The sequence below is a fragment of the Grampus griseus genome (assembly GCF_964374135.1).
Source record: "Grampus griseus genome assembly, chromosome: 17".
NCBI classification, from domain to species: Eukaryota; Metazoa; Chordata; class Mammalia; order Artiodactyla; family Delphinidae; genus Grampus; species Grampus griseus.
In genome coordinates, this window is record NC_139011.1 from 80,926,017 (window position 1) to 80,941,278 (window position 15,262).

General features: G+C 42.3%; 1 protein-coding gene across 1 annotated transcript in view; it reads left to right on the forward strand.

The window, feature by feature from the left end:
- PRKDC (protein kinase, DNA-activated, catalytic subunit) overlaps window positions 1-15,262 on the forward strand; it is a gene marked incomplete at its 5' end in the record, with an annotated part of 150,072 nt that overhangs the window by 33,442 nt on the left and 101,368 nt on the right. Inside the window, 6 exons of the mRNA XM_082675009.1 lie at window positions 2,147-2,253; window positions 4,092-4,182; window positions 5,106-5,269; window positions 5,928-6,080; window positions 10,583-10,690; window positions 13,081-13,307. Coding sequence (XP_082531135.1) covers window positions 2,147-2,253; window positions 4,092-4,182; window positions 5,106-5,269; window positions 5,928-6,080; window positions 10,583-10,690; window positions 13,081-13,307 — 850 coding nt within the window. The remainder of the gene's footprint in view (window positions 1-2,146; window positions 2,254-4,091; window positions 4,183-5,105; window positions 5,270-5,927; window positions 6,081-10,582; window positions 10,691-13,080; window positions 13,308-15,262) is intronic.

A 15,262-nucleotide genomic window follows, 5' to 3' on the forward strand; every position in this document is an offset into this window, starting at 1 on the left:
CCGCTGAGCCTGCGCGTCCGGAGCCTGTGCTCTGCGACAGGAGAGGCCACAACAGTGAGAGGCCCGCATACCGCAAAAAAAAAAAGTTATGTAGGGCTGTTTGAGATGAAGAAAAAATTCTGCAGACGGTTGGTGGTGTTATTTTGTGTGTCTTGTACCATAATAACAAAGCTTGTTGGCTTTGTAAGCCTGGATAAGTATAATAAGTATGTAAGTAAGTATAGGAAAAACAAACCCAAGTAGAATAAGACGTATGCTTGTATTGTACTTAATCCTGATAGGAAAACACATTTATTTAAACTAAAATCATGAAATTTGTCTCATTTACTGAAGATGTGCCTTTATTATGTGAATATGGATTTCTGAAATGCTTCTGAGTTAGTGACTATAGCATTTTTTTTAAAGTTTGGCACATTTAAAGTATTATAAGTCCAATTTTTAAATTTTCAGATAATTTTAGGAATATTCATTTTATATAAGCTTATTTATCTGTATAAATAAGAACAGAGCTCCTTTAAGAGACTTAATAATCTAATTTCTTAATACTTTCCAAATACAGGAGAACAGCACACTCACAAGGAGAAGTCAGGTTGTTCTCAATTCAGGGCTTAGGTGACACGCAGACACATGAGGGTTTATGGCTTCAGTCCCACAGTTTGAGTCATAGACAGATAAAAAACACTTGACCAGTCCACATCTCAGAGAGTTGTTTTTCCCAGTGTACAAAATTCTTAACTAATTTGAGCTCCAAAACATTTTAATAAAGACTAAATAAAAACCAGATCCTCTTTTCATCTGGGGCCACCAGAGGGTAGATTTCTAATATCCACCTGCAGAAGGTCCAAGACCAAAACCCCAGTTCTTAGTGATTGTTCCCACCCGGGGCCTAGCTCATGGGGCATGGGCAGCAAACCTGCACCGCAGACTCACAGATGGGAAACAGAAAGGGGAGTCAGGAAAAGAGGGGAGTCAGGCTCTGCCGTCAGCGGGTGTCACTTCTGGGGGTCAGGAGAGGCGTGCTGGGGTATAGCCCCTGTGAGGGTCCTCCCAGGCTGTCTCAGCACTGGGAGAAGTGTGACTCCACTGAGAGAAAGTGAGCAGGTGCAAGGGCTTTATTAATAAAGGACTAGCGAGACGCTGCAAATGGTTTCTATAACCTGAACGCAGTCATGAGAAAACATCAGACAAACCCAGATGGAGGCATCTAATTTTGTAAATGTCCAAGTCATGAAACTCCAGGAAACTGAAGAACTGTTTCCCTTGAAGGAGATGAAAAAGACAAGACAACTAAGTGTAACCTGTGGTTCTAAGCTGAGACGTTGTTAGGGCCGAGTGGAGCCTGACTGGGGGTGGGGGTGATTGGGGGCCGCGTCTGCAGCTTGGCACCCTCATCTGGGCTGTGGTGTGGCTGTCACGTGGGACCGGCTCCTTTAGGACCCGCACCGTTCAGGGGCGGTGGCGTCAGATTGGTACCTTACCATGAAGTGGTTCGGGAGGGAAAGTTTTGTGCTAAACGTGCAAGTTCTGTAGAAGTTTATGATTGTCGAATGGCAGCTCCTTCACAGCTGTAAGTGTTCTGATTCCTCAGGGATGTCTCACCGTGATGGTTTTAGTGTCTGTCCATTGGTGATTCTTCTGAGTTGATTATTACTGCAAAAGTGGCACAATGGTGATGTTCCAGCTCCATGATTCCTTTTATCTAGTTGGCACTCTGCGGTGAGAAATAACTTTTTTCACCCATTATTTCTGCCTGTCAGGAGGGACTTGTGGATCCTTATATTCTCAGTGGGTCCAGCCCTTTCCTGCTTCCACTGATATCTGCGCACAGCCTGTCCCAGATGTGACTTGTGTGGGACTCCTGGGAGTGTGCCCCTCCCTGAGCAGTGCCCCCTCCTGGCGCTTCTCACCAGCACAGTCTACCCAGCCTGGGAGTCAGCCACTTCTCCAAGGAACTGTGTTTCTTTTAGTCAGCAGTGGTATTTAAAACTAAGATAACCACTGTTAATATTGTTGTTCTAGAAATTTCATTTTTAATCTCACTTTAGCATTTTAATGTCTTTCTATAGCAGTGTAGTGTGTTTTCCCTTGTATTAATTAAATAAATGAATGGTGCTGTTTAAAATTGACTTTTGTTTACTGTTGATAGATGAGACCAGGAATAACTGGGAAGTGTCAGCACTCTCTCGGGCCGCCCAGAAAGGATTTACTAGAGATGTGTTAAAGCATCTGAAAAGGGCAAAGAACGTTTCATCGGTAAGAAATCTTTTGTATCTTCTTTACCTTAAATAACTGGAGAGACCAGATTCTAATGCTCGTGAAAAGGAAAAGTCTTCACTTAAAATATTAGTTGTTCTTACGTGTCAATTAGAGTACAATATAGAAATAATTTCAATATATATTTACAGTAAAAATGTAAACTATATTAACGGGTTTATTGTCTTGTTTTCTTGTTTGGAATAAGCAATTGCAGTAGTGATATTATGGATATGTAAGATTGACTCATTTACTGATTAAATCTGAAATACATATTGTCAAGTTCAGTTCATGGCAGGTTTTATGTTTTTTTTCCAGTGATAATTTCTTGAGACCAGTTTTTTAGATGTGGCACATAATGTGACAGATAAAAATGATGTAAACAGAGAAAATTGAGTTAGTGTAGGGAAAATATTTTTAAGTATGATGTGAAAAAGGAAATTTGAAAAACTTTTAATATCTAGAACTGATACTGCAAGCTCTAGGGAAAGTTCCTCCCATCTCGATATTTTTGACAGCTTTTGATTGGGAGACCTGGATGAAACTAGAAATGGTGTCTAAAGGTTTTAAATTATCTTATCACATATAAGTAAAGGAAGGTAAAGTTACTTGAGCGTGCCTCTAGTTTTGCACATTTCTTTACAGACACAGGACCCCATTTCCCTAGGTGGGCCCTGGGGTCCCCGGGTGCAAGGCCAGAACTATCAGTATTTTCACGCGTTGACGTTTGCACTGTGCAGTGGTGGGTGGTGCGTTGGTTCCCTAGCGCCTCCTTAAGCCTCGACCCTTGAGCACACATTGTGTGCCATCCCGTGTGCTGGAGCAGGGGTGCGCCGAGCAGCCCTTCCCTTGTGAACACCGTTTACTGGGGTAGACAGCCTGGCTGCTCAGTATCTCGCAGGCGTTTTCTCCAAGACAGAGAGCGAGCCTGTCACTTCAAAGAAAACTTCTGAGAGTATTGGTTGCCAGTGACACAATTCAAGCTTTTAAGTGAAAATTAAAATTTTGCAAGACTTGTAACCATCATGAGCTGGGCAGCTTCTCAGTACTTAACGACTGTGATGTTTTCACATGTACAGTGAAATGCATCAACATGTGGAAGATCTGCATGACCCAGGGAACCATTGTTGTCAGGTGAACAGTACGTTATCTTCCCAAATTGCGTGTGGGTGAAAATCCACAGAGAGCAAGATAAGCCCGTGGGTTTTAACGTAGTAGAGGCTCCATAGTCTTCGCTGCTGTGGTCTCAGAGTCTGCTTTGTGACCAGCCTTTAAGAAACTTCCACTGCAGTTGTGGAGCCGTATCAGAGAAAAACCCCAGTTATCTAGAAAGACTACTAAAATACTCCTCCTTTTCCAGTTACAGCCCAACAGCAAGTCTGTCACAAATGTGAAAATGGGAAACAGTACCACTTGCCTGAGGTTGTTTATTTGGAATATATCGTTACTTTTCCTAAAAGCATATCGTTTGTTAACATGTCATGGGTTCAGTGTTTTTAAATAAAATGATAACTATTTAAATAATATCTAAGTTTCAACTTATGATAAATACTGGTAAATACGACCTACATAAACAGAAGTTCTTTGGGGAGCGTCAGTATTTTTTAAGGGTGTGAAGGCTCTTGCCAAAACTTTGGAACTGATGGTCTAGGAAACGGACAGAACTGCAAAATTGGAAGAGATGTGGCTTCTTTTCATGAATTTAAAATAAAATTAACTGCAGTGCCGTGTAGGATATAATGAGCCATTGGAGGCGTCAACAATGGAGAGGGTGGTAGAGCAGTTTTTCTTTCAGCTCATGACTCTCTCTAATGTTTAACTTGTCACCATGTTTGCAGCATGAAGCGCTGTCCTTAGAAGAAATACGGGTTCAGGTTGTGCAAGTGCTTGGCCGTCTTGGGGGACAGATCAGCAAAAACCTCATAACAGGTGACCTTTCCTTAAAGCACATTAACCCCATGGATGTATTTGGATGCATACAGGTCATGGTGTGTTCTGATATTTTCTCCTATATATCATTTATGTGTTTTCAGGTAAGATTATGAAGAGCCATATTTTGCCTGATGGAGTGGATACTTCCACTGTGCCCTGCAGCCTGTGTGGTTCTTTGTGCTCGCTCACTGGAGTCTGATGTCTTTTCCTTTTTGAAGCAGAATCTAGCTTGATGCACCTTTATATTAAACATTGTGTCAGGAGTTCAAAGTTATCTTTTTTAACCTGATATCCTTAATATTTGGATAATTTAAGTTGTTTTTGATTGGAATTAGCATTTTTTTTTTTTTTTTTTTTTTTTTTGCGGTACGCAGGCCTCTCACTGTTGTGGCCTCTCCCGTTGCGGAGCACAGGCTCCGGACGCGCAGGCTCAGCGGCCATGGCTTACGGGCCCAGCCGCTCTGCGGCATGTGGGATCTTCCCGGACTGGGGCACGAACCTGTGTCCCCTGCATTGGCAGGTGTACTCTCAACCACTGCACCACCAGGGAAGCCCGGAATTAGCATGTTTGATTAGTAAAAATTGGTACTTTTACCTTTAAAATTTCATATTAAATGTATTGGTGATTTTGGCATTTCAGAAGTCAGAACCGCTGTTAGGAAAATAAGTGCTATAAAGAGGAGATAATTAAAGTATTGTTCATTTATCATTTTTCCACAGAAGAGTAACTCTTACTGAAATTGGAAATTAAACATTGCAGACTATTAGACTTGTTTAAAAATAGTTTGCCTTTAAGTCAAATTCAGAAACAGTGTGTAGTGGTTTGTACACGTGTGGTAAACAGAGCAGGAGGGGGTGAGCCAGGGGCTGTCCTGGAGCGAGGAGGGACTGACCGAAAGCGCTCTGCATCTCTCTGACAGCAGTGTCCCCCGAGGAGAGAGCCAGGCGCTGTGTGGCCTGGGACAGAGAGAGGAGGCTTGGCTTCGCGGTGCCCTTCGCGGACATGAAGCCCATCATCCACCTGGACCCATTCCTGCCACGTGTCACAGAGCTGGCGCTCTCGGCCGCTGACAGACAAACCAAAGTACTCACTGATCACCTGCTGTGGTTAGACGTGTATTCATTAGGAAACACGTATTGTGTTTCACGGATTTTGTATTTTCTCTAGTATAGTAATCAGGAAACTGTTCAGTTATCAGAAGTACGTGTCCTTGGAAAATGGAAGTTAAACATAAATTATCTGAATAATAGATGATAACCTGGCAAAACATTAATATACCAGAACTCTTCATAATAGAAAATAGTACAAAGGGCATTGAAAAGTGATTTTTAGTCTGTGCTTGATTCTCTCTTCAACCTGGGAGATTAGAAACAGATTATCTCAAGTCTTTATATTAATCTGTACATTTCCAAGATTCGTGCTTTAAAAATGTATTTACTGAAAGTGACAGTTGAAAATGTGCTAACACATGGAGCAGAGCTCTGTGTTACGGCAGCATGGATATGTTTCTTACGAGTGTATTAGTCCTGATGTCTAAATCTTTTAAATCTCCGTTCTTCACTGTTGGCTCCAGCTCAAAGTGAACGGAAGCATGAACTTTACACAAGAAGTACCACTTGCCGTTCATTTATTTTGGGTGGGATAGTTATCTGCTGCAGAAGGTTTCCTTTCTAAAGGGCTACATTGTGTAGCATTTCAAAATGCTCTTAACCTTTGTTAAGTCCACCCTGGCCTGTTTCAGGTTGCGGCCTGTGAACTTCTGCACAGCATTGTCATGTTTATGCTGGGAAAAGCCACTCAGATGCCTGACAGTGGCCTGGGCCCCCCACCCATGTACCAGCTCTATAAGCGCACTTTTCCTGTGCTGCTTCGACTGGCATGTGATGTAGATCAGGTAAGTGCATGACTTTGAGTTTGAAACAGTTGCAGAATTTTTTTAGAAAGTCCTGTGTAGTTCAGTGATGGTCAAGGCTTGCTGCACACTGGGACCACTCTGGGGTCTTTGAAAACCTGCTACCTGGCTGCTGCCCTTCCGACTCTGGGTTAATTCCTCAGGGATAGGCCCTAAGGAATTAAGTTAGGAGAGTAATTAATTAAGGAATTAAGGAATTAATTACGAGAGTCTAGCCCCTAAGGCTGATTTTGCTACCGGCTCTGTCACTTAGGGGTGAAGAAGAGAGGAGGGGCCGTGGCCAGCAGTCGGGGGCGCTTGGAGATGTCAGCAGGTCATCTCTTCCTCGGGGCTTTTTGGACAGAATTCTCCTTTGCTGCTGGGACACGGAAGACATTCAGATTCTTTATTTTATGAAGCTGGCAGAACCCTGATATAAGGGTGCACGCATAAAAAAGAAAACTAGATGAAAAACTCACCTATAAATATACATGGAATATCCTTCAGTATATATGTGAACGAATCCAGTAGTGCCTTAAAATGCACCATGATTAAATAGGATTTTGGGGTAAAACTGGAAATTTACCACAGAAATAGGTTTCATAAGCAACGATTCTCTTCATATAGGCCAAGAAGGTATTTTGTTTTGGTAAATCAGGAATCGTTTAATTTTGTCTTTAAAAAAATGATGAGGAATGTTTACCTGAATATCACAGCCAAATCCTGCCCAGCCGTGATGCAGTGATGCCGCCTCGTGCTTCGGCTGAGGTGGGTGCTGGGGTGAGACGTGGCGTGGCCTGTTCACAGGCACCTCCAGCCCCGACCCGGGCCTGTGCATGGAGTGGTTGCTCAGAATGGCTTCGTCTGTGTTTCATAAGTTAATTTGCACTGGTTAACCTCTGGGTCTGTCATCAGGCCATGAGGTCCCTGAGGTCAGGGACGTCGGAGAAAGGAAGGAAAAAAATTATTTTGAATATAGTTTTAAAAAAATATGGAAAGCCCAGAGTATCAACTGATAAATCTAAGAATTAATAAAGGAGAAAGCTGATGAATTACAAAATAGAATTCTCATATATCAGTGTTCTAATATGTCTTATATTCTGTTGTAGCTTTGACCACTTGGAAAATGTGTTTACAACATAGCATTCATAACAGCATCAAAAAATGTAATAATAATAAAACATCTGGGGGAGTTCCCTTGTGGCCTAGTGGATAGGATTCTGGGCTTTCACTGCTATGGCCCAGGTTCAGTCCCTGGTTGGGGAACTGAGATCCTGCAAGCTGCATGGCGCAGTGTAAAAAATAAAATGAAGTAAAATAAAACATCTAGGAATAAACTTTAGTGTGCCAGGCAAACATATATTTTATGAATATAAAATGAAAGTGCTGTGTACCTGAAGAATCAATATTGAGGGAATTCCCTGGCAGTCCAGTGGTTAGGACTTGGTACTTCCCCTGCAGGTAGCCCGGGTTTGATCCCTGGTCAGGGAACTGAGATCCCGCAAGCTGGGTGGCGTGGCCAAAAAAAAAAAGAACCAGTATTGAAAAAATTGGAGCTCTTTCCAAATCATTCAGTAAGTTTGGTATTGTTCCAGCAAAGCCCAGAATTAATTTCATTTTGAACGTCAAAAGTAATCTGGAAGAATAATTGCTAGAGCCTAACCAAGAAAAATTTTGGCAGGGTCAGGTACTGAAGGGTGTCTTGCCCTAACAGATATTAAGAAGAAGTCACGTTAATTATAATGGGGTTGAACTTGTGCACAGATATGTCAGTGGGACTGTCTGGCAGTTGGCAAGTGGACCCATGTGTACACATAAATACTGTATGTGTGGTAAAAGGAGCTTTTTAAGTTAGTGAGAAATGGAACATTTAATAAATTCTATTATAGCATTTGACTAACATGAGAGGTTAATTTCAAATTAAAAAGATTTAGAAGGAAAAATAAACTCTAAAAATATTACAGAAAAATGTGATGAATTATAGCATGTCTGTTTGTGTCTTTGGATTGGGATGGTCTTTTTCATTGGTAAAATATACTAATTAATATAGAAACATATGATGCTAAAAGTGAACCTCCATGTCATCACCCCTTTCCCACCATTATTCCTCAGGAAAAGCCAGTGTATCCTCTGCCGAAAGTTTGGTGAATATACTCCTAGATCTTTGTAAAACATAGCATACGTATAAATTTTATATAAATTTTTTATAAGCATACATATAAATTTTGTTTTACAGATAAAAAGGATTATAGCATTCAAAAATGCTGTCTTTTATGTAAAATGTGGTTTCTGCTTGGGTGGATTTTATCATTACATTATAGGTGTCTTTCCATACAGTTTGTGTAGAAAGGGAAATTTTCATACAAGGCATTGAAGGGAGATCTGTGGAAGAAAACTGTTAGTGTGTTGATAGTTCTGACTTTATAAGTATTTAAAACCACTGAATGGCACAGACCCACAGTTTTGACATATACATGATGTAGGGAAATTTTTTTTTTCCCACATTGTGCTGAAGATGATAAGATTTTAAAATGGGCAAATGGATAGAGAACAAAAGTGGGCAGCTCGTGAACACAGAAGTACATATGGCCAATTAAATATGTTTTAAATATTCAACCTTTTTAGTAGATAAGGAAATTCAAATTAAAATGGTATGGATTGCAGCAGTTGTCAAATATTTTAAAAATTGGCAGTGTTTAGTGCTGCCAAGCTTGTAGGGAAAGGGGCTTGTGAGTCCTGGCAGGTGGGAGTGTGGACAGCAGCCCTTGTCCAGAGAGGTGTTCAGAGTGGTGTGTATAAGACAGACATAAACTAGAAATACTGCATTTCTAACAACAGGATTGGGTAACTGGATCATGGTTTATCCATATATGAGATAGCAGGCATCTAATAAAGATACTGATATAGCTTATGTATTTACATGAAAAGTATTCGAAATTAAGGGGCAGAAAAGTGGTTACAAAAGTGTATATTTTTACACACGTGTATACATATATTTAAATGTGTATAAATATACTGAGTTAACAGTGGTTTTGAATGTTAACAGTGGTTACCTTTTGGATGTAGGATTGTAGTTGGATGGTTTTCTACATGTTCTATAAATGGTGTGTGTGTACATATATATAATTTATGTTCTAAGAATACAAAATAATTCTTTTGGGGGAAAAAAAGTGATGCTTTAAGACCAGGTTAAATTTCCAAACTAAAAGGTAAGATTCTTTTACTTTGATTAAGTCTAAAAGTTGCTTCAAAGTTTAGAAAGATATTTTTTGGAGAAATACCCAGGTGTAAGAGAACTTGTTGTTTAGTCTGAGCCCCAGACATTTCACGTGATTTTTGTTGTTGTTTTTTAATTTTTAAATTTTATTTTATTTTTTGGCCGCAGCAGGCGTTATGTGGGATCCTAGTTCCCTGACCAGTGATGGAACCCACACCCACTGCAGTGGAAGTACATGGTCCCCCACTGGACTGCCAGGGACCTCCCTCATGTGATTTTTGATGTGGTGTCCGTACCACGTGCTTTGTTCTTAAGCTGAGTATCAGCGGGGAAGTAGAACTCCCCTGGATTTCTCAGTGCTCCTGTAGGGCCAGCCTTGTGAGACATGAAGATCGGGAATGTTCCCCTTCACTCGGGCTGTGAACATTTACTGTTCATAGAGAATGAGGGTTAGATGCATAACCGTTTGTCTCAGGAAATTGCTCTGATCCAAAAGGACAGTAAAACTCTCCAGGCCTGGGAGCCACCCTAGATTGTAGGAGCCAGACACCCACAGGGCTCTCTGGGCCCTGGAGAGACTGTATTTACATCTGAGAAGGTTAGGGTGAGAACCCGCATCTCCACGGAGTAAAGACTAGTTTCCCTTCTTTCTCGGCAGGCAGCCGAGGGGGAGGTGCCTCTTCTCTTGTTCTGTGATACAGCCTGGAAGTCTCTATGCAGAGGACGCTGACCTGGCTTTTTTTTTTTTTTTTTTTTTTTTTGCGGTACACGGGCCTCTCACTGTTGTGGCCTCTCCTGTTGCGGAGCACAGGCTCCGGACGCGCAGGCTCAGCGGCCATGGCTCACGGGCCCAGCCACTCCGCGGCATGTGGGATCTTCCCGCACCGGGACACGAACCCGTGTCCCCTGCATCGGCAGGCGGACTCTCAACTATTGCGCGGAGGGAAGCCCTGACCTGGCTTTCTGCTTTGTCCCCACGAGGTTGTGAACAGAATGCCTTCTGTTTAGCTCAGGATCAGGTTAATCAGGATGAATGATAAATACCATCACTGTCGACCCTAATTGCCCTCCTCGTTAGAGGAACAGTAAGTTTGGGGATGCGTATTTTTTCTTTGCCGGACTCTTAGGAAGAAGTTAGACCATGTTCGTCACAGAATTTAACTAGAGAAGGAAACTAATATAACCACAGTAGTATTATGCTTAATTTTGCTCCTGTCGTATAAATGGAACTGTCTCTGATATAAAATTTACATGAAAAAAGTAAATTCTGATGTTATTACTCCTTCAGGTGCCAAGGCAACTGTATGAACCTCTAGTTATGCAGCTGATTCACTGGTTCACCAACAATAAGAAATTTGAGAGTCAGGACACTGTTGCCTTACTAGAAACAATACTGGTGAGTAATGGTTCCTGTCCTGCCATTCCCATCAACTGGTTATATGTGATCAATACTCAGAACTTTGAGAAAAGCTGCCTGTCAAGGTATCAAAATGTAACATCTAGCTAGATTGGATCATCTCTTTTCTTTTGTTTTGGTGAGATGGCATTTAATGAACAAGGTGCTGTTTATTAAGGGATACTTTTAAATAGCTACAAGCACATAGATGTTTTTGTTTTGTTCCTTTTGGGAGGATGGTTATAAATTTGACAAACTTCATCTGCATTGAGGCTGTGTGTGTGTGTGTGTGTGTGTGTGTGTGTGTGTGTGTGTTGAGGGTGGAAAGGGTGAATAAGAATGTTCTTGGACTTCTATCAGAGTTGCAGTATCCTCTTTTTTTTTTTTTTTAACTATAGTATACTAGTTCAGAGTAAAAGGAATTTTTTGAGCTGGTCCTGTTTTCTCCTGCATTCAGATTCAGCAACTCAAAACTCCTAGACATCGCAGTTCACCGTGTACATAGAACTATCCTGAGACAGCAGAGGTGGAATTGTTAGGGTGGGGTCACTGGCTCACTGCGGGCAGAGGCAGTGAGGTCGGCTAAAGCCTCACTGTCTTTCCACACTGAGTTGATTTTAATATTCTGAACTCGTGCAAATAACTACATTTGATTTCTTTAAATATCATCTTAATTGATATTTACCTATTATTTCAACCCGTACTTTTGTTTTGGCATATACTGACTTTGGAATCAAAATCCCCAGTTGAGGGACTTCCCTGGTGGTGCAGTGGTTAAGAATCCGCCTGCCAATGCAGGGGACACGGGTTCGAGCCCTCGTCCAGGAAGATCCCACATGCCGCAGAGCAACTAAGTCCGTGTGCCACAACTACTGAGCCTGCGCTCTAGAGCCCACGAGCCACAACTACTGAGCCTGCGAGCCACAACTACTGAAGCCCGAGTGCCTAGAGCCCATGCTCTGCAACAAGAGAAGCCACCGCAATGAGAAGCCCATGCGCCGCAAGGAAGAGTAGCCCCTGCTCGCCACAACTAGAGAAAGCCCGCGCGCAGCAACAAAGACCCAACACAGCCAAAAATAGATAAATAAATTTTTTAAAAAAATGCCCAGTTGAACACATAGCAAGTTTGTGCAAACAAACATCCTTTAATCCCATGTTTTTGCAGACTGATTTGTTTGAATCTGTGGGTCACTTTCTGTTAAGTTTGAAATGAGGTGTGTCGTTGCATGTAGGACCACTCTCTGTTGCAGTTTGCCCAGGCCAGCCCTGTTGTCCCTGTTGCCCCTGTTGTGTGTGTAGTTACTAACACAGCTCCTTTCCCTCTCAGAGGTTGCCTAACTGGCTGCCACTTGTGGGCAGTGGGAGTTACTGAACATTTGTAATTAGGATGATGACATCATTGTACCTGTGGTTTAATTCCCTGCAGTGTCTAGTGTGAAACCTGTCTATGACAGATCCATTTAATTAAATTTAACTTGTGGCTTATTTCATTCAGACGGATTTATTCTAATGTTTCTGTTCTGAAGTTTCTATCTTAGCTGTTCCTTTTCCCCTTTTGATCCTTGAAGGTAGCTTAAGTCAGAGCTTCAGGAAAAAAGCAGGTGGGAATGGAAATGTAACATGAGAGGGTTTACGGAAAGAAAAGAAAAGGTGAAGGCGGAGGTGGAGGCTGGTGCACTCCAGTGCACTTGTGTCCCTGCTGTCCGCTCCTGTGCCCGTTTCAGCGGTGCATTACCATCACCTCCGTGAATTCTAATTTGCACTGTGATCAAAGATTTTGCATGTAGCAAGGAACCAGGCATGTTAGAAAGAATCCCCTTATTTCAGTTTCCGTGTACTTTCTCAAGTTAAACTTTTCCTTTGTGGATCTAAGAGAGAAACAAAAGCACTCAAATTTCCTTAGCTGTTTTTTCAAGTATTTAGAGACTGTGCCTTTCTGGAGACTGCTCTGATAGAAGGTCCTACTTTTAGAAGCACACCTCTATGATTTTTCTTTGTGTAGCGTTACAGTTTCCTTGAAACTTGCAAGGGTCTTACTCTATTTATCCTCAATAAATAAAGCATTTCAGATAATGTTATGAGGTAGAATCAACAGAAGTTTTTAGGATATAATCACTGTGTTTCTTCAGGGGAAGGAAAGTCTGCTTTGTTGCTGTACAATTAAAGTATTCTCTTTTTTTCATGTATTTTTCAGTTTCTTAATTTGTTTAGAAGAAACTTTTCATTATGTCACAAGGAATTTGTTATTAGAGTCTAGATTCTAGACAGATTGGTTTGACTAGTGTCTGTTTTTTTCCTTAATAATGCTCTAAATTAATTTTCATAACATACTTCATTTATGCTCAGAGGCAGACCAAGGTATTCAGTTGTCATTTTATGCTTTGTTTCAGGATGGAATTGTGGACCCCTTTGACAGTACTTTAAGAGATTTTTGTGGTCGGTGTATTCAAGAATTCCTCAAATGGTCCATTAAGCAGACAACACCGCAGCAGCAGGAAAACAGTCCCGTAAACACCAAATCACTTTTCAAGCGACTGTACAGCTTTGCACTTCACCCCAATGCTTTCAAGAGACTGGGAGCATCACTTGCTTTTAATAATATCTACAGGGAATTCAGGTACGTAAGTTACCTGACAGGGAAGGTGTAAAGATCTTTAAATTTTCTTTTTTTTGTTTTTAAATATTTATTTATTTTCCTTTTCTTTTTTTGGCTGTGTCGGGTCTTAGTTGCAGCAAACGGGATCTTTGTTGGGGCCTGTGGGATCTTTTCGTTACGGCATGCGGTCTAAGATCTCTAAATATTCAATAGTGATTTTGTAAAGTGACTCACTGTTTATGTATCCATGTAGTCATATATCAAGCATTTAGTAAATAGTTAACATGCTGGATGCTGTGCTATTTTCTGGGGATTAAATAATGAATTAAAATGATGTTTGCATTCAAGAAGAGGCTCAGAACGTGTTGAGATCTACATTGAAGCATAATAGTACACAGTCTGGAAAGTGCAACAAGAGCCATAAATACACAGTCTTTTGAAGCACAGAAGAGGAGTGTCTGACATGGTTTGAGTAGGTTAGGGGAGGTTTCCTGTACCTCCTGGCCTCCTGTACCTCCTGGCCTCCTGTTCCATTTATACTTGGGATGAGGCTTAGGGGATGAGTGGAAACTGGCCCAAGCATTTCAGGTCAGAGGGACAGGGCAGAGATAAGAGGACAGTATGTACGGAGACGAAGTCATTTTCTACTCCTTGCTGTGGAGTTTGAGGTTTGGAAGGGAGTGAAATGAGACTGGCCAGGAGCCTCTCTTTGTGGAGTTAAGATGTGAAGGCCACTTCCAGAGACAGCGAGTCCTGGATAGTGGGAGCAGGGAGTGGCACGGTTAGACTCCTCCCCAAATTCTCCTGCCAGTAGCTGTGTGGGGAGTGGGTCTGAGGGCCAGGACACCAGTGACGGGGTGGTTTCACAGTCCAAGGACAAGATAGTCCCTGACCTAAGGTTGTAGTAGTGTTTGTTCGTTTGTTCATTTAGTACTGTTTGCTAGGTCAGACTGTTATGTGCCAGGCATCATGCCAAATGCTGGAGATACAAAGATGTAGCCCTTCGTGAGGGCTGCATTTTAAAAAGACAGGTAGATAATATTCAACCAATCACAAAGATAAAGGTAAAATCTGTAGCTGGAATTAGTGCTTTTAAGTAGCGGTACAGGGAATTCCCTGGCGGTCCAGTGGTTAGGACACTGCACTTTCATTGCCGGCTGCCCGGGTTCAATACCTGGTCGGGGAACTAAGATCCCACTACTGTGCAGCATGGGAAAAAAAAAATTAAGTAGTGGTACATGATTACTAAGGAACCTTATAATGAGGAATCTGACCTCATTTGGTCAGAATAGCTTCTCTCAGGAATTGGCAGTTGGGTTAGTGATGAGGGGAGCAGTTGTGAAAATAAGATGATGGATGGATGATGGAGGGATGGATGATGGATGGAGAGGTAGGTGGATGATAAGTAGATAGATTTTAGTTGGATGGATGGGTGGATGGATGGATGGATGATGGATGGGTGGATAGATGGATGGGTGGATGATGGTTGGAGAGGTAGGTGGATGATAAGTAGATAGATTTTAGTTGGATGGATGGGTGGATAGATGGATGGGTGGACGGACAATGGATGGATGATGGATGGATGGGTGGATGATGGTTGGAGAGGTAGGTGGATGATAAGTAGATAGATTTTAGATGGATGGATGGATAGATCGGTGGTAGATGGATAGAGAGAGGATAGCTGGATGGATAGGAATCTGTCTCTGCATGTGTGTGGGCATGTGCACGTTTGTATGAAAATCGACTGGAGGGCTTCCCTGGTGGCGCAGTGGTTGGGGGTCCGCCTGCTGATGTAGGGGGCGTGGGTTCGTGCCCCGGTCTGGGGGGATCCTGCCTGCCGCCGAGCGACTGGGCCCGTGGGCCGTGGCCACTGGGCCTGCGTGTCCGGAGCCTGTGCTCCACGGCAGCGGGGGGCAGGCCGCAGCGGTGAGGGGCCCGCGTGCCGCAAAGAAAAAAAAAATCGACTGGAGTTTGAA